The following is a 24,997-nucleotide window of genomic DNA, read 5'->3' as shown; positions in this document are numbered from 1 at the left end:
CGCCTAGAGAACCCTCACCTCCGGAGCCGGCTGCGGCGACTTGTCAAAGCTCTTCATCGGACCCAACCCCCACCGTCCAAACATGGCCGCGTCCTCGTCCCAGCCGTTGCACTCGGTCGTCAACATCTTCTCACCCGTGAAGATGGCGTTGGCACCGGCCATGAAGCACATGGCCTGCTTCTCCTCCGACATGGTCTTGCGCCCCGCCGCGATTCGGATGATGGTGGCCGGCATCACGATACGCGCCGTCGCAATGGTCCGCAGCATGCTCGTGAACTCCACCACCGGCCGGTCGCCCAGCGGCGTGCCCTTGATCGGCACCAGGGCGTTCACGGGGAAGCTCTCCGGGTGGCTCGGCAGGGTCGACACGGTGTGCAGAAGGCCGACGCGGTCCTCGGAGGTCTCGCCCAGACCCAGGATGCCACCCGAGCACACGTTGATGCCCGCGTCGCGGACGTGGCTCAGCGTCTGCAGTCGCTCGTCGTACGTGCGAGTCGAGATGACGGATGGGTAGAACTCGCGGCTGGTGTCGACGTTGTGGTTGTACGCCGTGAGGCCGGCCGCCTTGAGCTCCTTGGCCTGCTCGGCGTCGATCATGCCCAGCGTCACGCATACCTCCATGCCCATGCCCTTGACGCCCTGGACCATGTCCTTGATGTTCTTGAGGCTGTTCTTGCGGCCCCGCATGTCCCGCCAAGCAGCTCCAAGGCACATCCTCGTACTGCCATTCTCCTTGGCCACGCGCGCCGCCGCGAGCACGCTCTCAACCGTCTCAACGCGCTTGGCTTCAAGGCCGGTGCCCTTCTGGTAGCGAGTCGACTGCGCGCAGTACGAGCAATCCTCGGTGCATCCACCCGTCTTGATGTTCATGAGCGTGCAGAGTTGCACCTCTGCCGGGTTGTGAAAGCGACGATGGACGGTACTCTGTATGGGTGGTCACAGATGGTCAGCCAATCATGACGCCGCTGATTCTCATACACAGGCCATGTCCAGCACGGTAAGAAACCCGGCTCTTGGCCGGCATCGAATGAACACGGACGCGGGGTCATTGTAATGGAGAAAAACATGATAGATACTCACAGATTGATACGTCAGCTCCATCAGAGGCTGGTAGTAGATGGCGGCGATCTCCTCCTTGGTCCAGTCGTGACGGGGTTGAGCCGCCGAGACGGCATCGCGCAGGATCCGCTTGGCCTTGTCACTCCGCTGCTTCTCGACAGTCTCATGTGTGCCTGTCGGCGGCGGCGGCGGCTGGGAGGGCCGTCCAGCATAGTCGACGACAGTCGACATGGCACGCACACGTTGATGCCATCCGGCGACGGCGGGCTGAGCCTGTCGTCGGAGCAGCACGCTCGCGGGGCTGCTGGTGAGGCGCTGAGGACGCAGGGCGCCCAGACGGAGCGGGGTGGCGGCCTTCATGTCGTAATATGCGGCGTGTGTGTGCAAAATGAGTGAGGAGAAGCAATGGGTGACTTGCTCAAGTGAGTGAAGGTAGCAAAGGTCAATGAGGAAGTGAATTGAGCGCAACACCATCCCCATCCATCCAGTCCCCCGCTCGGCAATCACTAGCACAGGCGGCGCGCTGCGGAGGGCTGCCAACAAACCTTCGGGTAAGACCCGTAGAGCCGCCTTGTGCTGCTAACCGTCGCAACCCAAATCTCGTGGCTGCGTGGCTGCGCAGATCGAATGCCCGCCAACCTCGGCTGGGGGGAAAACCTCCATCAGGGAAGCGATGAGTCCCAATTGCTTAACCCTCTTAAATCCGACCAAAGCCGGCAGACGCAGGTGCTCACTACTGCATGTTCTGCCGTGTTGAGGGCGATCGAACCATGGCCCCGAGTCCCCAGTTTCGATCGTCCCTTTGTTGGTGGTGAGAGAGCTCTCAACATTAGACACATCAGAAACAGCTAAACAGCTCAAGGCTGCGGCGCGGTGGGCCGGGGCGTAGCTCCCCCCTCCAAGAGGTCTCGGCCCGTCGTCCAACTGGACCCTGATGGCAATGCGGCCTTTCTCGTTGGCTGCGGCCAGACCGGAACCTGTCCGTCGACGGAGGGCCAAGCTCCAGACACTCCCTCAAGCGACCTAGTTACCTACTAAGTATACGTAGTCGAGCTTTGGGGGTCAACAGAGCTCGACAGTACTCCGTACAGTACCACAAGATGCGCGGGGGCGACAAGCCGGGGGTAAGCCGAAGACCGAAAAATGGCGTGCGGCTACGGAGTACCGACCTCGTCATTCCGGGGTTGAGAATGTTTTGTTGTGTAATGAGCCCACTTAGTCTTTTGGCTTTGCAGTCTAGTTGCATGGCAATTGAACTACGTCTGACCCGATGTATAATATCCTCATGAAATATAATATCGTAGCTAGTAGCTAGTAGCTATTTATTGACTCATCGGTGTTTGGGCTGGCCTTGCAACTCAGATATCCGACATATGGCTTGTCATTACAATCCACCATTTCACTCATGTAACAACATAAGAAGAAGCAAAAGGAGACACCAAGTTTAAAAATCAGACCTCATCACAAGTTCTCATATCGTGTATTCATTCATCGCTCTGCCACCTTTCCTTCCATAATAAAATTACCAGGCGCCGTGTCCTATGTCCAGATCCGTCTCTCGACAACTCAACAATTCACCCTCATGTCGCATGCCTACTTGTTCAAGATCCCCATTAAACGCCCAATCATTTGCTCACCCTTCGACTAGCCAATTCGGTCTCGTGCCAATTGCCTGCATCGCTTTGAAAGACCGACTGTTGCGTGGTGGTGACTTCTCGCTTTGTCCACATCATACGTTCTCCGTCCAGTGATGGTGACTGGACGTTCTCATACCTCTCCCTCTTCTCCTCTTCTCCTCCCTCCTCTTTCGATAAAGTGTTCTTGCATCTGGCATTCTCCACAGTGGATCAAAATGTGCCGGCCTATCATGCGTGCGAACAGTAGAGGGCTTGATTGTCCGATTAACCGTCCCAGCTTTCAGTCTCTAGGTGTAGGCCGGCTCGGGGTACCGTCTCCCTGATACTCCGGTCATCGGGCTCGTCCCTCTCTCGTTGTTGGGCGGCGATCGTCTGTCCCATCTCTTTCTCTCTTGTTCTCGGTTACGCGGGTCAAACGATGCGTGGTCACGTCGTCGATCCATGTCAGCGTGGCTACTCGTCCGTCGCTCCATGTCCGGCCGGCGCATGTACGCCCGCCGCTCCTCGTCGCGCTCCCGATCAAAGTCTCTTGGTCGACCTCTGTCCCTCTCACGGAGACGATCTCGTTCCCGACTTTCTCGGTCATCTCGCGCCCTCTGCCTCCGTTGGTAGTCGGCCGCACTAATCTCAGGATCTGACGAGTTGTCCGAGTCCAGGTCGGAGTAGCTTCGGTTGAGACGAGAGGGCGGGAGGTCACGACTTCGGCGCGTTCGGGACGATTCGTTGTACGAGGTGGGTCGAGAAGTGGTGCGTGGCCTGTCTGGCACAATTCCGTTGGGAAGGATGTTGGATACCTTCTCCGTCAACTTCTCCCGTAAACTGGAGTTAGTCCCTGCTCGTCGCCGAGGCGCCTCTTCGGTTCTGATATCGGGATGATGGCGGTATGTTTGCGGTGGCTTAGATGTTGGGGGTTGCGGAGCGCATGGCGGGCTGGTATCCTGTCTTCGCTTTGTCCGGGGCGGGGTGGGATCTTCGTCGGACGAGTCGGAAGAGATATGTCTCGGCTGGCTATGTCGACGGGTCGGTTCAGGCCGCTTGGCGTTCGTGTTGGGATCAAGATATGGCGATCCGTGGGAGTGGGATGCGGGTTCGGGTTGAGGTGGCATCTTGTAGTCAGAGAAGCTCCTCCGCCTGGCCTGCTCCTCGGCGTTTCTGTCCTGTTGATATCTTTCAGGCGATGCGCGGGTCGGCATTCGTCCACCGTGTCGGCCGGGGACGTGGTTATACGCGACGGGTCGTTCAAAGTAGGCGGGGTCAGCGGGCCGCTGTCGAGCTTGGAACGGAGTCTGGAACGACTTCCGCACATAGGCAAACTTTGGTTCGGGGTGATCCGGCTCAGGTGCAGCGCCGGAGGCTTCTCGCTCCTTGGAAGCCTCTTTTCTCAGCTTGTCGGCGCACGACTTGTGCCAGCGGTCGACCTCTTCGTCTGCCCCGGTGGGAAAGACGGTCTTGGGAAGGTCGGGCGGGAAGTCCTGTCCGGTTTCCGGGTGCTTCAGATGCCAGTTCTTGACGGCGTATTGAAGGAACGGGACATGCTCCTCCGGACCAAGCAAGATCTCCAGCGACTCCCATCGCGAGAAGCCTCTCGGTGTGAGCGCCGGGATGGAAGGCCTGGCGAAGTCGTCCGCGGTGGGCTGAAGGGTGTGCTGGCAGCCGGTGACCTGCCAGATGTAGGAGATAGATTCGTGGGGCATATCGACGAAGAGGGCTACGGCGGATTAGCAATGCGCGCGTCGTATAAGTTGTCGGCTTGGACTCTACGCACAATCATAGTCACCGCCAACAGCTTTGTAAAAGGCGGCCAGTTTCTTAGGCGTCAGTTGACCGACGTCCTTGTCGCCAATGTTGCAAATCTGTGAGATTCAATGTTAGTCAGTTGCGCTGGCGGGGTTCCTCTGGGTGGCGCAAACATACCACATGGCGGCTGATGGCCCTCAAAAGGGCATAAAGCTGATCGCTTGGGCTCTTGTCTTCTTCGTACATGTAGCGATACTCTATAGGTGGCGGCGAGGTCTTGCCCGGCGGGGCATCGTTCTTGGGCGGCGTCGCCATGGCGAGGAGAGGGCGGGTTGAGCGCTGTTCTGTGGCAATGAGAGCCTCACTTCCAGGGCGGATGGCGGGGAAGATTTAAGGCAATCGGCGGTCAGTGGCAGGCGGGAGACGGCGCCGACGGATTCGGAGAGGGTGAGGATACCGGCAACGAGGCCGCATGCGAAGAGCAATAAATGGCGGAAGACAAGAAAGTCAAGGGTATTGACGTTGGGTGCGGTTGGTAATAAATCGCGAAGGATCGGGACGAAAAGAACTTGGGAGCTGATGGATAGATGACAAGGCAAGGGCAGGCAGGGAAGCTTGGCGTGTGGGAAGGCGCTGGGCTGAAAGAAGGCAGCGTTGCTGTGCTGCTGCGCACCCGCGTATCCGTGGGTCAGATCCAGGTCAAGGGCACGTCAAGGGCACGTCGGGGAAGATGATGGCATGGGTGACATGGGTGTAATCTTGTGCCTAACGCGAGCCTGGTGCTTTTTTGTTGAAATTCCAGACGAAAAACACAAAAGAGGCTGTTGCGCAGGCCGGGTTACCCTTCGCTCGGGGGAGTCGGCTGACTTGCCACTGTGCTCCTAGTGGTGTTCTGAGTTGTGATGCGCATCTGCCTGTAAATTCCAAGGGCTGGGGTCCGATAATTAATACACAAAGAAGACGCAGAAACCGGACTGTCACCGTTTGTCCGAGCTCCTCCTTGTGTGCCTGCGAGTACTGGCGATCGGCTCGCAGAGAATCGCATACAATGGCATAGAACAAGGCACAAGCGGCTGTGCATCGAGATTACGATATCACGCCGCTTTGTCTCACGCCTCACACCTGGCGCCTCGCGCCTGACACATCATATCATTGCTCCAGTCTCGGTAGTCTGTACGCCTCGTGCACATCACTCATCTCGCCGTGCGTTCTCTCCACTGCCGACCAGCTGGAGCCTGACACGTGCATCATCGCTGTAGGTCCCAGAGTCATCCAGATCCATCCATGCCTTTAACCTGCCTTTAACCTGCCTGGAAGGTGGAGTCCCGCCAGAGTCCCGCCAGAGTCATGATGGATGAGCCAGGGTCATGATGGGGTCTGTGGGGAAAAAAGGCAAGCCATCGATCTGTGCTATTCTCACCTACGGCCTCCCAACTCGAGGCCTCTGCCAATCTGTATTTTCTCGCTATAATTATCGGTTCGCAATCATCCCTTGACCGACGTTTCTGCCATCAGCCAGGACTGTGGGGATCGGGCCATGCGCTACGCCGATTTGCAGCCCACCCTCAGCGGCCAGCTGGAGGCTGTGTGACACGAAGCGTGGGATGGGAAGGAAGGGCTGCCTCCCCGCTCACTCAGCCACGAGACGGTTACTCAGCGGATTACGACACGACGAGGGAATCCCATGGAGACGCCCAGGAACAGACCAGGAACAGGAACGGACACTGGAGCACCGAGACACCGAGATTCCGACTCGGACGGCAAGGCAAGGAGCGGCCCGGCTGGACATTGCGACGGGGGAATCAATCGGGGACAATTGACTTTCCGCCTCCCGGTGCCAGACTGTGAAGAGAATGCAACGGCTGCGTCGGGTTGGGTATGCCTTGGTTTCGGGGTTATGGATGCGCCCAGGGGACCGGGATGGAGATGATGATGTCATTGCAGACATGTGCAAGGAAACCCGTGGGCCTTGGGCGCCTATCCCACACTCCTTGATAGAGGTCTAGGGTAGCTTGGCCGGGGAGGGCGGGAAGATGGCCGAGGCTCATAAGGCAGAGACAAGAAAATAATCGAACCAGTCGACAAATTTACGGGGCCAGCGCTTAACCCTTTTGGGAAATATGCAATCATCCGCCTAGTTGGCCTCTTTGCGCGTGCAACACCACACCATCACCACCAACTAGGTTGCCTTTTTTGTTTCTTTGTACATTCACTCCTTGGGCTCTTCGTTTCGTGTTTCCCACCCCCCCGTTGAGCCCTGTTCCGCCTTGGCTCGGTTTCTTCCTGTCTTAAATTCTGTATACCAACCAAGTACAATTCTCAACGCCGCCATGGACGCCCTTCGCTCCGCCATCCAGCCCATCACGCACAACCTCCCCGCGCCGATCCGCGACCTCGGCGTCTCCATCATCGGAGAGACGTGCTACTCGTCGCTGCTCCTCGACGTCAACTTCGAGGATGTAGACTGCATCAAGCTCGGCGTCTCCAAGGGCCTTGGCATCGGCATCATCGCCGCCTCGTCCATCGTCAAGGTGCCTCAGATCCTCAAGCTGATCAACTCGCGCTCTGCCGACGGCGTCTCCTTCCTCTCCTACCTCCTCGAGACCACCGCCTACATCATCTCGCTCGCCTACAACATTCGCAATGGCTTCCCCTTCAGCACCTTTGGCGAGACGGCTTTGATTGTCGGCCAGAACATCATCATCTCCGTCCTCGTCCTCAACTACAGCGGTCGCGCTAGCCTCGCTGCCGTCTTCGTCGCGGCGCTTGCCGGTACCTTCGCTGCTCTCTTCGCTGAGAATGTTGTCGACATGCAGACCCTGAGCTACCTCCAGGCTGGCGCTGGTGTCTTGGGCGTCGCGAGCAAGGTTCCCCAGATCCTCGCCATCTTCCAGCAGGGCGGTACCGGCCAGCTCAGTGCCTTCGCTGTAAGTTGTTCTCACCAATCACCCACACCAGTCTTATGGCTAACATGTTCAACTCAGGTCTTCAACTACCTCGCCGGTTCTCTGTCTCGCATCTTCACCACCCTCCAGGAGGTCGACGACAAGCTCATCCTCTACGGCTTCATCTCCGGCTTCGTTCTCAACGCCATTCTGGCTCTCCAGATGGTCTTCTACTGGAACGCGCCCTCCGAGAAGGCAAAGGGCAAGCGCAAGGTCCCCGTCGAGGCCAAGCCTGTGGCCACCTCGACCGCGACCTCCACCCCCAAGAAGAGCCCTACTACCCGCCGTCGTGGTTAGAGGGTTGTCGTACGATAGTTGCGAGTGTTTAAGTAGAGATATTCTTTGTAATAGTTCGCATATTACCTTAATGAAACTCCCATCGACCAACGGACTCAAGGATCACTTGATTGATTTGAGCATTCTGTGTCCTATCCTCAGGCGTAGCTCCGCGTCACTTTGACTTGTCCATCCTGATACTTGATATAAAAAAAGATTTATTTAATTGTCGATGGTGACATGTTGACACCTATTGAGTGTTCCTAAACTACCAGAAAATGCTATACCGATCCATCCTGAAGCTCCCAATTGGTATTCTTTATCTCTCCGTGAGATGTCCCAAACGCTGAAACAATCCAAAAATTCCAGTCAAGTCCCAAAATCAATACGCCTAATATGGACATCTCTTGTCTTCTCACGGGACGTCTCAACAGATAGAAACGCCAAGAGTTGGCCAGTTAAGTACTCCTTGTCGACCGGTGCACTGCATACTGTCGACATCCATCTCATCGCCATTGCCACTGGAATTGCCAGCACCGCTATCACGGCTTGAAGGATTGGTAACGGGATGCATAGATGCGGGTGATGGGGTCGGCATGGATGAGATATTCCAGAAGCGGTGCAGGGATTGCTGGTTGGCTTCAGGCTGGGCTGTCTGCCGGGGCTCTTCCAGGGAAAGGAGGGTATCATCGTGTTGCTCGGGCTGGTGCTGGGCGGAGTACAGCATGTTGAGTGTACGCTCTACCAAGACGTGTGAGTGATTGTTCAGAAAGGGGCGGGTGGGTGACCACGAGTAGAACTTACGGTGGACTTCGTTTTCTGAAGGTCGAGAGTCACGGAACCGCTTGAGGGTACGACTGTGCAGGTGGATGGGTGTCATGTCCATAGTGGCAAATGGGTTCCTGATGGCCGCTCCATGGGGAGGCGAGTTGAAAGAGGACACGGACGAGGGCGAGGACAGGAGCTCGGAGGCAGAACGCTTTCGCTTGAGGACCATTTTTGATGATGAGAGTGAAGACGAGTGTGAGGAGTTGAAGCAATTGACGAGAGAGACCTGAAGAGTAGAGCCGGTGCTGGTACTCGTAGTCGTGGTAATGTTGATCGTGTTGATAAAGGTGCTTGGAGAGTGTGGTTCGAGGGGAAGACACAGAAGACAGAAGGCAGAAGTGCGAGTAAGCACGAGACAAGCCGGCTATTTGGAGGTTGGCGGGAGCGCGCTCATCTCGCGTAGAAGTGGGCGGTTCATCTTACAGGGGCCTCTCAGCGCGTAAAGAGGTGTACGCGACGTGATGGCTCCACTGTTGTTCGGTTGGCTAGTGGGATCACTTGCATGGCGAGGATGAGCTTAACACCATCAGATAAGATGGATTATGTTCTTTAAATCGCCATTAATAACTATTAAATTCACAAACCAAGCAACTGAAATCATACTCCTCACATTACTCCCCAAATTACTCCTTCGCAATCCGAATCACCAACTTGCCCAACCCTCCCTTCCCCGTCGCGACCCTCTCACACGCCTTGCGCACCTCATCTACATCCTCCAACTCAACCACCGTCATCACCGCCTTGATCTTTCCCAGTGCCAATATCTCCCCCGCGGCCTCCATGTCCTCCCGGATGTTCGGACTCCCAGACACGAATTCATACCTGATGGCCGTGCCACGGAGCTTCCACCGGTACCACAGCTGCGACACGTCTAACAGCCAGCCCACCCACGACGGCATCTGGTCGCCCAGCAGCCCCCGCGCTGTCTCCTTGGTCGGGATGCTCGCGATGCTGACCAACGTGCCGCTTTCGGGCTTTAGTAGGGCGACGCTCTCGTCGAATGTTCCCCATTGCGTACTCAGCGCAAAGTCCACCGTTCCCTTGCCGACAACCTTGCACACGTCCTCCTTCTGGTAGTCAACAAGCTGGTCGATCATGCCCGGCAAGTACTGCTCCACGAGCGTCATCTTTGGCGTTGATACGGTCGAGATGACCTTGTCCGCACCAAACACAGTCCGCGCCACCTGCACCGCCAACGACCCCGACGCGCTCAGGGCTCCCGGGATATACACAGTTTGGCCTTCAAGACTCTCCTCGCCCCGCAGCTGCAGCCCGCGCCGGATGGCCTGCAGCGCCGTGATGACAAGCCCCGTGAATGACGCCGCTTCTTCGAACGACAGGTGAGCCGGCTTATGGATTAGGAACCGCTCCGAGGCGATGGCGTACTCAGACGCGAAGCCCGCTTGCGGGTTAGGCGGTACTGGCTTATCCATGTTGAAGCCGTAGACCTCGTCGCCGACCCTGAGGTTCTTGACAGCAGACCCAACTGCGACTACAACACCAGAGCCTTCGATAGCGAGTTTCAGTGGGTATCTGTCGTTGTTAGTTCTCGGCCGCTCCATTGAAGGGGGGCCTGGGGCACTTCTTACTCTTGCTTCCGCAGCATATCCATCATTCCCTTGGCAAGCTGCGTGTCGCCCGTATTTATAGTAGCCGCCCGCATTCTCAATAACACCTCTTCCGGTCTCTTGATCATTGGCGTCGGCATGTCCACGACGTCGTAGTCAACTGGAGAGCACTTCTTCGGCGCGATCAGAGACCGCATTGTAGCTGGGATAGTCGTCATATCCGCGCTTGCTCGACTCTTCGCCTGGTTCTAGGGTCTATGGGATCAAGTTCAATCGAGTGAGCTGTAGTCTTCCCGGGGCCAAGTGTCTTTTATGTCGTCAGGGAACACATCCGGCGGCGGAGTATACGAGTTCGGCGGTTTCGGTGGGTCCGCTCGGATGGCTCCACCGAAACCGCCGAACGCCGCGCCGGCCACCAACATTCGGGCTTCGAGGCTTGAGGACTTCAAACTCCGCCAGCGGAGTTCATTTCGAGGCTGCTATTCCTTGGCTCGTGATATCCATGTGGTTATTTGTGAGGACGTGCGTTTTGTAAAGTGTATGACCTATATATGTAAAGTGGCCAGACTTGGTGTAGTGGGATTATGTTGCGTAGACACACGGTCCGTTTAAAAAGACCGCAGTTGAGAAACAAACAATATCGGTTCATCACCATAGTTGTTGGATTATCTACGTAAATCCATTGGGACTTCTCCGACCTCTTATGTGCTGAAACCCGCTGTAGGTCACCTCTGACTTTCCGGAAGTACAGGCCTAGGGTAGCACAGTATCATCAAGCATGTTTCTCTATGCCACGCACGATCTTCGTGGACCAAATCTCAAGGCACCCTGTGACTCCTCTGGTAACACAATCAGGCTGAATAGTTGTTAATATGTATACGTTTCAATCATGATATCATAATGGTTTCCCGTCCTCCCCGGCTGGTTCAGGTCATACCTGGGCAGGGTCTACTTCCCTCAAGTGTAGTACATCAACTCAATGGCTGGGAGTCTCAACTTAGAGCCGCACTACCTCATCTTCCTCGGCTCAAATGTCGCAAATACCTGAACACACGGGCATAAGACCGTCAATTCCTCATGGACGTTACTATATTGAGCAAGTGGTGGGCAATCAAAGCCACCGTCTCGAGACCCTTGCTCGCCACAAATTATCTTACCGATCTTCCTAGTTCGACCAACCTCAACCAGAACGACGGCTGTTGTAGGCGTTCGATCTCCCGTACCATCGAGAGTAACTCGACTCGTCTGCACGACCCACCAGGTCAGTCAAAATCTCACCACACCAGACAATCTCTCCACATACCTCTCACGCGGCTGATGCCCAACTGATCTGCGACATTCACATACCCCTCCTCCGAGTCACCCGCCTCCCTGCGAACCCTCTTCACAGCGTCTTCATCGCCCTGCCACAAGCTGCGGCACATTGGACAGGTGACGTCATTGGACTTGGTGCGTGCCCACATACTGAAGCACTGCTCGTGCATGTTCTGGCCGCATGCTGCACGACACCAAACTACAGCTTCGGGGCTCTTAGCTTCGAGCTCGCTGTAGCAGATGGGGCAGTCGCCCTCAATGGGTTTGCGCTTATCAGATTCTGCCTGCTTGGGTGTTGAGATGGGGGGTGCGGCGGTGAAGATGTCACGCAGTTCGGAGTGGAGAAGGGCGAGTTGGTAAACCATCTCATATGGGGCATTGAGCACTCGTTTGAGCACCTGATCAGGTTAGGGGAGGTCCATACGCGGAAGGACGGACACTTACATAGAGGATGTGTTTGCACTGGTTCCCCTTTTCGGCATGAGGACAATTACAATGTGGTTGCTGCGCAATGAGAACCGTGTAGATATTGCCCGTCGACCCTGTCATTTCCACGACCTCTTCGGGACACTCATCAGACCCGCCTCTTGTCCGGCTGAGGACATAAAACCGTTGGCTCAATGCCCGCGCATAGACATCATGAAACGGCTGGGGTGGATTTGGCCTGAACTTGCGCAGCCGCTTCTCCGGCGGGGGCTGGGCCGTTTCTACCTTGAGTTTCTTCGCAGAAGCGGTCAAACTCTTCGAACTCTCGCCAATCTTCCGCTTCTGAGATGGATTGGATGAGGATTCGCCAGTGAGGTCGATAGGATGCTGGGGTGTTTGGCCCGCTCGTGCTGCCGAATTCGCTTTCTGCGGGGTTCTGAGCTTGCCCGCCGGAGCAGATGCAGTTCGGCTTCTGGACGGCTGCACTTTCGATGAACCCATATCGAAGACGAAAATGGGGTGGTTTGGCGAGAAAGATGTAAAAGTTGTGTCCACTGCCCAGAAATCCCATGTGCCTTCCTTTAAGGTTCCTTGACGACTTGCAAACACGCCTGCGACAGGTATGAAGTCACGTGCAAAATACTTAGGCGCGCTTCCCTCAGATTTCTCGTTCAAGAAGGTACCCAAGTACCTCGTTAAATCAATAGATCCGTCAAGATAAACAGGATAAAATAAAGCCCATACATGCGAGCTATTTTAGTTCTTACCTTAAGTGTGGCGAAGCAGGCTACTAGATCGGCGATCCACTCCTAGGCAGATGGAGGCATTGACTCAGACGACGTCACGGATGAGAAGGACCGAGGAGTGAAGCAATGTAAGGATCTTGCGTGTTGGAATTCTGTTGTTCCTAATTCTTTCAACCACTTATCCATCTCTTTTTAACTTCCTCAACTTGGCCTCATATCGCTCATGGTAGCCCAAAAGAAACCAAACCAAACGCCCCGGAGCGTGGGAGTTTCCCTCATCCCCGCCCCCCAAAGGGTACATGTCCACATGTATGACCCCCCATTATCCCGTCCTAGATGCGCCCCCTATATATCAAAGTTACAAAAGAAAAGAAAATCGAAGCGTGTGTGTGTAGTAGATACAGGCCGTGCCCTCTAGCAGACAACGGATGATGAAGCGGTCAAACGCCGAGTCTATGTGGTGACTGTGGTTGAGAATGTTGGATGTATTAGACAGGAAAGGAGATCGAGTTGTGGATGTCGCGACTCGTCGAAGCGAGAGTATCAGGGGTATCGTGGTACTTTCATCGAGGTCATCGGAGTTTCGTGGCCAAGCACGTTGTTGTCGACGACTCTGATGCGTCAGAATGGAAGGCTGACACATCAGGTCGTAATAATGGTCGGGTAGGATGAGGATATGTCGAGCAAGCAATCGTACGCTCGCACTCAAGGGAGAGGTCGTCGATGGCTGGGATCGCGGGGTTGATACCGCCGGGACTCGGCCTGTTGTTGAGCAGCCAGCCACTCCGCGGATCCAGTCTGTCGGCCAGGTTGCTCAGCAGGCACCTTGGCGTCGTTACCAGATGAGGCGGGGGGTCGGCCGGCGCTTGCGGAAGAGCTGGAGCCTCCAGGGACAATGGAAGTAACGGCCTGGGTAATGGAAGCCACCACGTATCCTCGGAGCTCTTGGTCTTCCCGGTTGTCCTCCCTCACGAGGCGGAACCGCTCGTCTTTGCTCATGTTTTCTCGGCGGATGTTCTTAATCTCCTGCATGATGTAGAGGAGAACCTCCTCGGGACACCGGTTGCGTTCGGCAGCAGCCTCGTTCTTGCGCACATATCGTCGCGTCACATCGGTAGCGCCGTCAATGGAGAAGGCAATGCAGTAAGACATCTTCTTGCCCCATCCGTTCGAGTAGAGCCGTGGGTTGTCCCAAGACTCCTCGCAGGCATCAACATGGACCCATCGCTTTTGGTGATCTGAGTAGACCTCAGTCCACACATGGTCTTCCGAGTTCCAAATCCATCTCACTCGGCCGCCAACAGCACGGCAGAGCATGCTGAAGCAGTTGGCCCATTCGCCAACTCGGCCCCTTCGGGTTTGAAGTAATCTCCAGACATCGCCGTATCGAGGGAATCGCTCATAAGCGCCGCATGTTTGAACAGAACACCGGTAGAGCTCAACTCTGAGGGCACCACAGGCGTTCTCCTCTGGTGATGGGGCAGTCATGCCTTGGGCAATGGTGGGGGAGAGGCAGACGGGGCAGGGTGGGTTGTTGACCCAGGTGAAGAATGAACGCTTGAACCATCTGAACATCGCGTTAGTATATGCATTATGGCAATGACGAGTATGACCAAACGACGTACCTGAGGAGTGCTCGGATGACACAGTCTTGGTAACCCCATTCTGGTCGCTGTCCGCCACCCATGCTCTCAGCTTGAGCGCGAAATATTTGAGTCTCTTCCTCAGCCTCGCCGTAGATGCGATCCAGAGGGATGGTCTGGAGGGCCTCATCCAGTAAACCAGGGTTTTCGTACTTGGTCGGGGTTAGGGATAGGCTGATGAGGAGGTTTCGGAATTTTTGTGAGTCGCGGTCGCCAACATCGGGAGCAGTGGGCATCATGGGAAGGTGGCGGAGGGCGGAGTACGAGGGCAGAGCTTGGCCTTGAGAAGTGGATGGCCGGCTGTTTAAACTGGGAGACGCAGGAGCACGCAGATTGGAGCTTGAGGCTCGCTCTCGAGGGTTTGGCGAGCCTTGTCGGGATGACATGCGAAGGTCAGTCATGCGCTTGTCGCGCAGCAAGCCCTCAAACTTGACCCGAAGGTCGTGAGCCCATTCCTCGCCATAGTCCTCGCCGCGGGACTCGGGAGCAGGACTCGAAGGCATGCCTCGACCCGCCATGTTGAAGAGAAGGAGCGGGTAGTTGGGGGTTTCTGGAGATGCGCGGAAGGAGGGAGCGAAGGGTCAAAGATGTGTCGCAAGTGGTGGAAGCCCGAATGCGAGATTGGGTGGGGGGATTGAGAGTGAGTTCCGAGTTGATAGACGAGCCGGTGGGATTAAATGAGCGAGTCACTCGGCGTTGTCCTTGTAAGCGATAGGCAATCGTCGTCGAAGTCGTCGTCGTTCGGTGGTCGTCGTCGTCAGCTGGAGGTTTGCGTAGACCTCACAGGCCGTCGGGTTGCCACAAGACACGCGGGCGCCTAGCCGCCTGGCTTCCTTCGAATGTTCGATTCGCTAGCGTGGTCCTTGAATGGAATGAAGTCGCAGGAGCCGGTAATTCCAACGATGCCGTCTTGGTGCGAATTCGTCGTCGTCGGGTTTGTCGTCGTTGATGGTGTTGCTCGTGGGTGAATCGATGCGTGGTTGGAAGGAGGGAAGTGGAAGGGATGGGATTACGGTTGGTGGATGGGCGGGATGACAAGACGGACAGACGAGACGGGCAGCGCAGAGGCAGCAAGAGAGTCGGGGTGGACCAGGGGAATAAAGGGACGGGGTGTCTCGGGAGGGTGTGCGTCTCGTCCGCTCCTTCCCACTCTGGGCCAGGCCTACGATGGCAGTTTACGCGTCAGCCGTGAGCGCCATGGCCAATGGGCATGCCCAGACGAGTCAGCGGTGGGGGCCGCTAGGCGCAGGAGCACGTACCGGTACGACGATGCGTGTACCTCTTCGGAGGGACTTGCGCTGACAGTTGCCTGGGCCAGTGGGCAGCTGGCGACGGGGCGACGTGTTGGAGGCGCTGGTATCCTCTGATCGGCTCTTGTTTAATTACCAGGCCGCGACGTTGACGAATGCCTCTGGGGACGCGGATACTGTGAAGCCTTGGCGCTGGGGGGATCTGGCGACGGCGGAGCGACTCTTTCGGAATGGCCTGGCGAGATATACGGGCAGTCTACGCAATTCGCTTCAATTTATTCTCCGTTGGCGAAGCCATTTCGCCTCTACTACGTGGGTTGCTACGTGGGCGTAAGCGTGTCGTCTTCTTGGCTTCTCCATCTCAATCTCATTGCAGTCGTGGATAGACGTGCTTTCGCGGACATGAGGTATTAGGCGTCAGCAATCACGGGACAATACGAGACCTAGGACTTTGCAGCAGCTCCGTACAGTACGGATGGCGAAAGAGACGACGTCAACTGGTGGCGTCGCCGCATCTCAGTCGTCATCCGGCGATAGTGGCAGTCCCCCAACGCGACAGCGCCCCGTATGTACAGTGATTCCCAGGCGTACCGGTCCTCTGTCTCCGGGAATGGCAGACGCACCAAAATGGAGTGCGTTGACAACCATCGAAATGACAATCGCCATCGCGGCATGTGGCAAGGACGGAGATGACGATCTTAGCAAAGATGGCAAGCAAACGGGTCGGTTTGACTCCGATCTATCCCCGCACCATCCTCCGCCCGACTCGAAGCAGATCAGCAAAGAGAGTGCGAGCTACCAACAGCTAAGCCAGCTGGAGAATACGTACGTACGTACACCAGTTGCCTCCAATGCCTGGGCCTGGGCGCTGAACTCCAGTGGGGATTAGGAACCCCAGATCGTTCGGCCTGCAAGTCACAGCAGTCACTTGACGCTGGGGGCCTCGAGGTACCGATACTTTGGCTGGGGACGGGCCTGTCGTCGTGGTGGGCGATGACGAGGCACTGGTACTGGGGAGCCCAGTGTGGCACAGCGTGCAGCAAAGCCACTGGGCTTTGCCAGCGCGTCCACACAGCGTTCAGCTTCAGTCCTTCGCATACTGCCGCCCATGCTGCTGGACCGTATTGCCCTTTTCCATTCCCTGTCTCGCTCTGTTTCGCACTCGCTCGCCCTGCGGCACTGCCGCCGCCGAGTTTTCGCTTGACGCAATGATCTTTGTTCCATTTCCCAGCGTTTGCTCCCCTAGTACTGTGCAGACCCGTACGTACGGCATTCGCGGCTGCTAGTCCGCCTGCAGTATCGTGCATCCGATCCCCCCAGAACGAGCCAGCACCGGGGTCAACAGCCAAAGGCACTCCAGCCAGTCTCTCGGGAGCACCGACCCTGATCAGTTAGGGCGTCCGCCGCTCATCTCCAGCCACAGAACTGGATCTCCTCCCTCGAGCGAGCTCCACTCTCCACTGAAGTGCTGGTTCTGAGCTTCTGTGCCGTGCGATCGAAACGCACAGGCGACTAATGAGGTACGTACCTCTATTTCCAGTTCACGCCCGCCGTCGCAGAACGCAGGGAACAATCCACAGGACCCACCTTTGGGAGAGGCGACAGGAGTCTGTGAAACTGGCAGACGCGGCCTTCTTGGCTCGTGGGCATCTGGTCCCTGCGAATCCATCATCTCACGTGGAGTAGTCTCCCATCATCACCATCATCGTCCACTCCATTCAAGGTGGATTTTGAACTTTCTGGATGGAGGCAGATCCATGCTTTCGTCCTGACTTCCCGAGAGGAATCTCAAAGACTGACCACCACTCGACTGCAGCGTGCGTACCGGTTCAACGTAGTACTCATCCTGACCCCGATGGCCCGGTGCATCTTGGTCTTATTGTGCTGTGCCTCCGCCTCACAGCAACGTTTCGCTGCTCAGCCTGCCTGGCCTCTGACGCCTCACCTTGACCCCTCTCTCCTCTCTGGACATGTGCTCGGCACCGCACCCGACCAACGATGCGCCCGGGGCAGTTGCTTAATTGCGAGATGCCTTCAACTGCCTCGTTTCGTCTGTCTCTCACGCACTAGCTCACCAACTTGTGTTGGGCCTCTTGGCTGAACCGAAACTCGAACCCGAGGCGCCATGTTCGTCTCGGACACAAAGAAGCTTAACTTGGTTGGCGTGTGCATTGCGTGCGTCGCCCTGCCCCTGGATACGGATGGGTCCGGTCCCGAGACGATTACGCAGCGCCAGCCTTGGCTAATGGATTACGATCCCAGCGAGTGTCGAGCCTCATCACTGTCCAAGCGTGCTCTTTATTCCGAAGCTCCAATACTTCTTGGCGGCGGGAATGCTCCACACAGGGAAGGGAAGGAGAAATCAATCCCGTGCCTCATCAAAGAGCATTCGGGTCGTCTAGCCGCCACCTGTACTCGCCGTTTCCATTCTCCTTGCCAAACGTCGACACGTTCCACTCTTGGTGGAGCACGTCGCCAATCACGTACATCAAATATCGGTCCAGGGCTCCAACACCGATTTCTTCCAGACACGACCAGGGAGGGGGTGGCCTGTAAGACCCTAGAGGCCGCGTCATCTGGCGACGGCTTGCGTACTGCCAGAATTCGACCACTTGCCACCACCCCACACTCCTTTGGACTCTCTGGGCTCTTGGCCTGCCAATGACAGCCCGGTTTGACGGACCCTTGGATCCTGTCTCTGCCACGGAGATTGTCACTGAGGCTCTAATGCTGACCCTGCCAATATCTCCAAACCTCCATTCGCCAAGCTTCCCCTAGATCCCGGCTCTTGGCTCCTTTTTTCCCTAATTCAAAATTCAGACGAGACTGTGCGTTCGGGTTTTTGATGTCTTAGTTGGACCGAATATGCCTTCTTTACAGACCGAAAGTATCCTGTAAGAGTGATCCTGATGACTAAATATCCCAAGAATCCGTGTCATTGGGCACGTCACTGAGGTGGTAGCGGATTTGGCTGCCCCGTTCTTTTCTCCAGATGCAGCATGCATGCAGCCTCAACTTATCCACCTCACAAGACTCACTCTACAAACTAAGACCTTTTCCTTCCGCTTCCGCTTCCACTCCCTTTCTACTGTTCTCGGAAACAACTCAATCCAAGATGATAGCGGTTGGGATATTAGTCCATGAGTACGAATCTCCAAAAGCAAACGTCATGCAACCGAGTGTCATTCACCCAGTGGGCTATCAAAATATCGTGTTGGGATATCCATGCCGCGTCCCTCTAGGCACCGAGTATCAAAACCCTTGATGGGGCTATTTGAAGATGCTTCGTCGAATCATACCAGGCCTCTTCTCATCGTCGGCAAGTTGCGGAGCACGGACGAGACCACCATCGACTTACTTGCCCGAACGAGCAATTTTCGCAATGGCTTCCTAGTCAACTCTGTGAGTCCACCTGCCATGACTCCCACCCCAACTCGCCCGCTTAAGTGCCCGTCCCCGCAGACGTACTCGCTTGGACACCCTTCGTCGGCCTCTCCAGAGGTCGGGACGCGCGTTTCCTCGGCGGATCCCCTCCCAACTCGCAACCCTCTGGAGCCCCGTTGGGCTTTGCAAGCATGGGGAGGGGTAGGGGTTGACGGGAAGCCCGGTATTGTGGCCGTGAGCCGTGGGCTGGTGACGCAAAGCCACACTTGGGACGGGCCGGTATTCCTTGTTCTCGAGGTTTGATGGGCGGTGAGTTCTGAGGCTTGGGGAACTGGCGTTGACGTGTAAGCCGCTACCGAGACTGGGTCCTGATAGCCGTACCCTACGGCCCCTGTGTAGAATCCGCAGAATTCCGTGCTCGATTGTTGGATAAGTCAACTAGCCCTATGAAACACGAATTAGATGACTTTCAACGGTATACACCCTGTGAGCGTTATCTGTAAGTTATATCGGAGCTTGCCCTTTGGGGCCGAATGTCAGTGTCACCATCACTAACTTCACAAATCACAATGTTGGATGTGGACTGGGGGAACATTAGACCCATCATTCCTGAGGAGAAAAGTACCCACGTTCGCATGGATTTGTGCATCCGAGTATAACCATTCAAGAAATTTACAACCCAGGGCTGTCGTCCGGTCCAGACCTTTCCATACATTGCCACTAACACGCCTCGTTTTCGTCTTCCCGACTCTGCGCCGACTCTCGCTCCCGTCCAACATCTCGCCGTGTGTAACCTCCAACTGGGGATAAATCTACCTTTCCCACTGCTCGAGGCTAAAGTAGCTCTCCGGCATCTCCACATCCCATGTCGGTCTCTCCACCAGGGCCACCTCGAGGTCCTGGTCTGGCGTGCTGAGGGGCACGATACCGAAGATGGGACGGTACTTGTAGGTCATCCACCAGCTCTTTCGCTCACCGCCAGTCTCTGCGACCTCTAGGCTGGATTCAGTCTCGTTGTGGTTGCGCAGCTGGGCAAGTTCGCCGTCTGCCTCATCCATATCGTCATCGCTGTTAGCGTCTTCGGTCTGGGGCGCGTCCTCCATGTCGACATCCTCCCACTGACCCGCCGTGTGCTTGAGGACCTGGGAGGGCGCGAGGTTGCCTTGCTCCATCCTGCCACCGGCACCACTACTCGGGCCGCCTCTCTTGCGTTTCATGCCCTGCTTGCCAGGGTTCTCACTTGCGTCGGCCACAGGAGCCGGCTTGGGGAGATCCTGAGCCATATCGATCATGAGAAGGAATGAGACACCGTAGATCCATGCGCGGGGACCCTGCCAGAGCACACCCTTGGCCAAGTCTAGGAGATCTTGAACAGCTGTAGGGAGGGCATGTCGGGGATGACGACGAGCCCACGGGGTCAGGGAGCCTTGCAGGGGATGGAACGTAAAAAGGTTCCACGAGGAGGTGATTGCCAAGAGGGTATAGTCGTCGGCAACATCTGACTCAACGTCCGCCCCGCCGACAGAATTTTGGGTCTGGGGCACGTCGTCCGAGAACGACAGAACCGTGGCAGCAGAAGGGAGTTTGGGCAGAAGTTTGGCGTTGGGGTTACGAACCCATTGGTCACCAGCCTGCGTGACTACATCATCTTCCTCTTCTGAAGAATCGCTCTCTGAGGATGAAGACGCGTCACCTTCTGCCTTAGCTCCATTCTGCAGGTGCTCTTTGCTGCCGCGTAACACCCAAGTATCGAGGTATCCCGCCAAGTCGGAGGTTGCGAGCATATTCGAGTCAGCAGAGAAGGCGACATGTGTGATGGTCCTATCGTAGCTGCCCAGTCCACCATTGAGAACGTAACGTGGGATATGTCGTCGCAATCGGGTAAGCCGTCGTAGTTGTGGCTGGAAGGTGATGGGGGCATCAGAATCCTTGAGGGTGTCGACCTTGGCCAGCAAAACTCGAGAACCCTCCTGCACGGCGCAGAGCCACTGACCATTGGGAGAGAGCTCGACTTTGCTGGCACCGATGCCAGTCAGCTTTTGCGGGACCTGGATGCTGGAAAGCTTGACGTCAGACGGCTTGATCGGGTCTTGGTGCTCCAGCTTGAACGCCTTGACACTGGCTGAAGTAGACACCACAAGGAGTGTACCATCCTGATTGATGGTTGCGGAGGTGATGTTAGAGTCTCCCTTAACCACAATCGTCTTGAGGAGCTTGCGGTTTTGGTTGACATCTACATCCTCGCCACCAGCCTCGAACATGGCTGTTGCGGATTTCCGCAGAGCCCAGACATGAACCTCCCTCTCCCACCAACTAACGACGAACCGTGCCCTGGCAGCACTCAAGACAGGAGGCTGTTGCGGTAGGCTAGACATGATTCGGTGGTTCTCGCGTCCCATCTCCTTGAGAGGAATCACAACAGGGTTGGCGTCGGGGCCTGGTATTCGCGTTAGTGGTTATTTCAGGATAAGGAGTTGGATGTCTTACCTCCAGAGACGACAACGCTGATACGGCCACTCTCGAATGAGGCCATGGACTTGACATCATGCTCGTGATACCGCCTGCCCCAAACTTTGCTCCATCGGTTGCCCGCGCCGGTGTTTTGCTTGTAAAGAATCGTTCGTCGGTCCATGCCTCCACTGAGGATTGAGGTCCCATCTGAATTGGTTGCGAGACTGAGCACATCTTGCTTGTGACTTTGCATGCGCTGTGTTTGCGTATATGTCTTGCCATCCCAGATGCAGACCTGACCGGTAGAATCGCCTGAGACAATGTTGCCTCCGGGGAGACACTTCACTGACCAGACGATGATGTCCTTGGAGCCACCAACGAGGTCAGAGCCCAGTGTCATCCTTCGCAACATGTGGCCCTTGGTAATATCGTACGCTCGAATTGTGCTATCGGAGCAACCAACAATGGCGACCTTGCGGGACTGGAAGGTAATGCTGACCATTTGTGCTTTCCTGGTGGGAGACCTCAGCAGCACTCGCTGAAAGCGCAAGTCGTCATCCTCAATGGAGTACATAACCAGCTCGCCGTCAATGGTTCCAGCGATGAGCTTGGTGGAATCTTGAGCATCTTGTCCGAAGCTCGCCTTGTCGGTGGCAGGCGGCTGGGCGGCCATGCACCAGATGTCCCCATGCTGACCGCTCGCGTGCCTCTTGGGTACTCCCTTCTCAAGATCCCACTCGGTAACCGTAGAGGTGTAGCCGATGCTGAAGAGGCGCAACTTGCCAGCAGCAACTCGGCCATCGCCGAGGTCTTGGTCAGGCTCGTTGACCCAGACTAATCCGTCAACGCTGCGGTCCTTGCCTCCGGGGATGACGAGTTCCTGGTTCCAAGACCCATTTGACGGGTTCCAGATCTCAATGTCGCCATTGGCCCTTCCAATTGCCAGACGCGCAAGTGAGGCTTGCAGCGCCGACCTCGTCTTGGGGTGCGAGAAGGCGATGGCGTTGATCGCGGAGGGTTTGTAGGGAACGAATCGGCAGCGGTGGACGTCCATGATTGCGGATAACTTGTCGCCTTGACGCGTTTATCAGTCGGCTTCCGTATTTCGACTTCGTCACGAATTCGTAGCTCGTCTCCGAGTGTCGCGCGTAAAACCTGTTTAATGCCGAAGCTCGCCGCCGAGTAGCCAGGCGTCGAGGTCGAGCGAGACTGATGGAGAACAAAAAAAAGCTGGGCCGTCGTCCAGATTTTTTTTTTCTGAGCAGCTCGGTCCGCTTGGGAATTAAGGTGTGGTCAGTGCGCCCAAGTGCCCCTCCACCCCACCATGGCAACGCAAAGGCAGCCTCAAAGAAGGAGCGACTGACCCCTCACTGCACAGTTCTGGCTCAGCCGTTTTTGGTGCATTTTGCGCCCATAATTAGTCGCGGTGGGGAGCAGTGTCCGCTGTAACACTTACGGAAACGTCACTGACGTCTGCTGTGACTCAAAGAACTCAGCCAAAACACAACTCGCGCAAACTCAGCTTCACTTCTCGCGCCGCACCACGGCCTCGATCGCTCAGACCACTGCCATTGCAAGCTCGTCGCGTTCCGCGCCCTCTTGAGCATTGCCTCTTGATTATTTGGCACGAGGTATATCACCATCACCGTTCGCTACCTTGTTGGTTTGGTTCCCCGCAGGAGACCTTCTGATCCTGTCGGCGTCTCCCGTAACGTGACGAAACGGACGCGCCATCGCCCCCCAACTAGCTCCCGACCCCAGCTCCGGATCTCCGGTCCTCTGGCTCTTGAGCTTCCAAATCACCCACTAGCCGTCCCTTGGCTTCGCTCTTGCACGCAAACCGCGCAATCAACTCCCTAGAATCCGCTTCATAGTCGCCCACCATGGACTTCAACAGCTCGTCGCCGTTCCCCGAGGGCGTCATCTCCTTCCTCGACACGGACTTGTACAAGCTGACGATGCAATGCGCCGTTTTCAAGTTCTTCAAGGACGTTCCCGTTACCTACGCCTACACGAACCGCACCCCGGACAAGAAGCTCTCCAGAGCTGCCTTTAAGTGGCTCGAGGAGCAGATCCGGAGTATGCTCACGCGACTGCCCCTGCAATCGGTGTGTTGACAGCTAACCTCGTTGTCTAGAGCTCGGTTACATCTCCCTCTCCGCCGAAGAGTACAAATTCCTCGAAAAGAACTGCGACTACCTGACGAAGGATTACCTCAACTTCCTCAAAGAGTTCCGCTTGCGCCCAAGGGAACAGGTTGTGCTGACCTTTACACCTATTGGCGAAGACACTGGTGCCGACTCGGTAGTTGGCGATGTCGATATTCAGATCAAGGGCGCTTGGGTTGAGACCATTCTCTATGAGATCCCCATGCTTGCTCTGACATCTGAGGCCTACTTCAAGTTCATGGACACGGATTGGAATTACGAGGGCCAGGAGGACAAGGCCCTTGACAAGGGCATGCAACTGCTGGAAGCAGGATGCATCACATCCGAGTTCGGAACTCGAAGAAGGCGCGATTACCATACCCAGGCCCTGGTATTCCGCGGGCTTGTCAAGGCATCCAAGGAGGCAGAGAAGAAGGGCTTCCCAGGCAAGTTGTCTGGAACGAGTAACGTCCACCTGGCCATGCGGTTCAACATCCCTCCCGTCGGCACCGTCGCCCACGAGTGGTTTATGGGAACAGCCTCCATTGTTGGCGACTATAAGAAAGCTACCGAGGAGGCCCTCCGACACTGGGTCGGCTGCTTTGGCAACAAACTCGCTATTGCCCTGACTGATACCTTCGGCACACAGGAGTTCCTTCGATCCTTCAGCTTGCCCGTACGCCCTGTTGAGGGCGGCTTCCCAGCGGAGACTTTCCAAAAGGAAGACGGAACCATGAAAACCTATGGAGAAGTTTTCGCTGGAGTGCGGCAGGACTCTGGCGATCCGGCCGAGTACACCAAGATGATGCGGGATTATTACGACGAGCAGGGGATTAAGGATAAGAAACTCATCGTCTTTTCCGATTCGCTCAACATTGATCGCTGCTTGGAGTACAAGCAGGTATCCGAGAACCTCGGCTTTCAACCTACCTTTGGTGTGGGAACCTTTTTGACAAACGACTTCACCCACCTTAAGACGGGAACTAAGTCGGTCCCCTTGAACATTGTCATCAAGCTCAGCTCAGCTGCTGGACGTCCTGCGATCAAGATTAGGTGAGTAACTATCAACCCTTTGATTACACCCCCGGAAGGACTTTGCCTGACTGTGAGCAGTGACAACGCTGGCAAGAATACAGGTGATAAGGAAACCGTAGAGAAAGTCAAGAAAGAGTTGGGATATGTTGAGGTTGAGTGGAAAGAGGGTGACGAAACCGCCCGGTGGGGAAAGGAAGAAGAACCGAAGGCCTGAGCTGCCTTCCCAACGCCTAACCATTGATGACTGCGAGAGCGACAGAGAGAAACAGCGCAAGCTCACTGGCTTTACCTGGCGTACCTGCGATTCTGAAACTGAGAAAGTGGAAGGCTGTTTTCAACAAATGATTCCCGAATAGATTGCAAGCGCTTTAGACGCTGAGTTGATGCAACTCGTCTACATATTCCAATACCAATGCGTATTACCTGGAGGTTGAGCAAACGAATGCTCACCCGCCTGTTGTTTTGATTAACTCAGATGATTAGGATATTCACTCGTCACTCATCTATTTTGAACCTCATTTGGATTGGAGGATTTCGCTGAGCCTATCTGA

At 56.0% G+C, this 24,997-nt stretch overlaps 11 protein-coding genes across 11 annotated transcripts; 3 read left to right on the top strand and 8 right to left on the bottom strand.

The window, feature by feature from the left end:
- Positions 1-3: 3 nt before the first annotated feature.
- On the bottom strand, positions 4-1,290 carry BGZ61DRAFT_343543 (uncharacterized protein; the record flags this gene model as incomplete). The annotated part of the gene is made up of 2 exons (XM_046239608.1): positions 4-924; positions 1,081-1,290. 2 exons carry the CDS (start codon positions 1,288-1,290, stop codon positions 4-6), a joined length of 1,131 nt encoding a protein of 376 aa, XP_046109393.1.
- Positions 1,291-2,983: 1,693 nt separating this feature from the next.
- Positions 2,984-4,748, bottom strand: BGZ61DRAFT_341793 (uncharacterized protein; the record flags this gene model as incomplete). The annotated part of the gene is made up of 3 exons (XM_046239448.1): positions 2,984-4,404; positions 4,462-4,549; positions 4,611-4,748. The coding sequence occupies 3 exons, from the start codon at positions 4,746-4,748 to the stop codon at positions 2,984-2,986; spliced, it is 1,647 nt and encodes a 548-aa protein (XP_046109392.1).
- A 1,857-nt stretch (positions 4,749-6,605) lies between these two features.
- Positions 6,606-7,796, top strand: BGZ61DRAFT_442804 (uncharacterized protein). Its single transcript, XM_046244790.1, has 2 exons — positions 6,606-7,360; positions 7,418-7,796. The coding sequence occupies exons 1-2, from the start codon at positions 6,764-6,766 to the stop codon at positions 7,673-7,675; spliced, it is 855 nt and encodes a 284-aa protein (XP_046109391.1). The 5' UTR covers positions 6,606-6,763; the 3' UTR covers positions 7,676-7,796.
- Positions 7,797-8,234: 438 nt separating this feature from the next.
- Positions 8,235-8,651, bottom strand: BGZ61DRAFT_278313 (uncharacterized protein; the record flags this gene model as incomplete). Its single annotated transcript, XM_046238424.1, has 2 exons — positions 8,235-8,395; positions 8,459-8,651. Coding segments are annotated over 2 exons (354 nt in total), but the record flags the coding sequence as incomplete, so codon positions are not given.
- A 436-nt stretch (positions 8,652-9,087) lies between these two features.
- Positions 9,088-10,430, bottom strand: BGZ61DRAFT_382141 (chaperonin 10-like protein). Its single transcript, XM_046242656.1, has 2 exons — positions 10,072-10,430; positions 9,088-10,015 (listed from the first exon to the last, which is right to left on the bottom strand). Exons 1-2 carry the CDS (start codon positions 10,266-10,268, stop codon positions 9,106-9,108), a joined length of 1,107 nt encoding a protein of 368 aa, XP_046109389.1. The 5' UTR covers positions 10,269-10,430; the 3' UTR covers positions 9,088-9,105.
- An 844-nt stretch (positions 10,431-11,274) lies between these two features.
- On the bottom strand, positions 11,275-12,714 carry BGZ61DRAFT_442799 (uncharacterized protein). The gene is made up of 2 exons (XM_046244789.1): positions 11,809-12,714; positions 11,275-11,762 (listed from the first exon to the last, which is right to left on the bottom strand). The coding sequence occupies exons 1-2, from the start codon at positions 12,289-12,291 to the stop codon at positions 11,325-11,327; spliced, it is 921 nt and encodes a 306-aa protein (XP_046109388.1). The 5' UTR covers positions 12,292-12,714; the 3' UTR covers positions 11,275-11,324.
- A 527-nt stretch (positions 12,715-13,241) lies between these two features.
- Positions 13,242-14,682, bottom strand: BGZ61DRAFT_342328 (uncharacterized protein; the record flags this gene model as incomplete). Its single annotated transcript, XM_046239493.1, has 2 exons — positions 13,242-14,103; positions 14,162-14,682. The coding sequence occupies 2 exons, from the start codon at positions 14,680-14,682 to the stop codon at positions 13,242-13,244; spliced, it is 1,383 nt and encodes a 460-aa protein (XP_046109387.1).
- An 894-nt stretch (positions 14,683-15,576) lies between these two features.
- Positions 15,577-17,298, bottom strand: BGZ61DRAFT_514026 (uncharacterized protein; the record flags this gene model as incomplete). The annotated part of the gene is made up of 4 exons (XM_046252195.1): positions 15,577-15,872; positions 16,021-16,224; positions 16,263-16,812; positions 17,255-17,298. 4 exons carry the CDS (start codon positions 17,296-17,298, stop codon positions 15,840-15,842), a joined length of 831 nt encoding a protein of 276 aa, XP_046109386.1. The 3' UTR covers positions 15,577-15,839.
- A 1,246-nt stretch (positions 17,299-18,544) lies between these two features.
- Positions 18,545-19,371, top strand: BGZ61DRAFT_126556 (uncharacterized protein). Its single transcript, XM_046237100.1, has one exon. The coding sequence runs from the start codon at positions 18,655-18,657 to the stop codon at positions 19,114-19,116; it is 462 nt and encodes a 153-aa protein (XP_046109385.1). The 5' UTR covers positions 18,545-18,654; the 3' UTR covers positions 19,117-19,371.
- A 254-nt stretch (positions 19,372-19,625) lies between these two features.
- On the bottom strand, positions 19,626-22,318 carry BGZ61DRAFT_341863 (WD40-repeat-containing domain protein; the record flags this gene model as incomplete). The annotated part of the gene is made up of 2 exons (XM_046239461.1): positions 19,626-21,250; positions 21,301-22,318. 2 exons carry the CDS (start codon positions 22,316-22,318, stop codon positions 19,626-19,628), a joined length of 2,643 nt encoding a protein of 880 aa, XP_046109384.1.
- An 829-nt stretch (positions 22,319-23,147) lies between these two features.
- Positions 23,148-24,660, top strand: BGZ61DRAFT_473316 (Quinolinate phosphoribosyl transferase; the record flags this gene model as incomplete). The annotated part of the gene is made up of 3 exons (XM_046248443.1): positions 23,148-23,343; positions 23,402-24,464; positions 24,525-24,660. 3 exons carry the CDS (start codon positions 23,148-23,150, stop codon positions 24,658-24,660), a joined length of 1,395 nt encoding a protein of 464 aa, XP_046109383.1.
- Positions 24,661-24,997: the final 337 nt, after the last annotated feature.

This window comes from Ilyonectria robusta (genome assembly GCF_021365365.1).
Source record: "Ilyonectria robusta strain PMI_751 chromosome Unknown BGZ61scaffold_3, whole genome shotgun sequence".
In the NCBI taxonomy this organism is placed as follows: Eukaryota; Fungi; Ascomycota; class Sordariomycetes; order Hypocreales; family Nectriaceae; genus Ilyonectria; species Ilyonectria robusta.
The sequence above is the reverse complement of the archived record's forward strand: the minus strand, read 5'-3'. Positions and strand labels throughout refer to the sequence as shown.

Coding starts and splice junctions, on each gene's coding strand:
- BGZ61DRAFT_442804 (XM_046244790.1), top strand. CDS start 6,764: ATGGACGCCCTTCGCTCCGCCATCCAGCCCATCACGCACAACCTCCCC. Junction 7,361..7,417: donor GCCAGCTCAGTGCCTTCGCT/GTAAGTTGTTCT, acceptor TGTTCAACTCAG/GTCTTCAACTACCTCGCCGG.
- BGZ61DRAFT_382141 (XM_046242656.1), bottom strand. CDS start 10,268: ATGACGACTATCCCAGCTACAATGCGGTCTCTGATCGCGCCGAAGAAG. Junction 10,016..10,071: donor GATATGCTGCGGAAGCAAGA/GTAAGAAGTGCC, acceptor TAACAACGACAG/ATACCCACTGAAACTCGCTA.
- BGZ61DRAFT_442799 (XM_046244789.1), bottom strand. CDS start 12,291: ATGGGTTCATCGAAAGTGCAGCCGTCCAGAAGCCGAACTGCATCTGCT. Junction 11,763..11,808: donor AGTGCAAACACATCCTCTAT/GTAAGTGTCCGT, acceptor TAACCTGATCAG/GTGCTCAAACGAGTGCTCAA.
- BGZ61DRAFT_126556 (XM_046237100.1), top strand. CDS start 18,655: ATGCCGCGTCCCTCTAGGCACCGAGTATCAAAACCCTTGATGGGGCTA.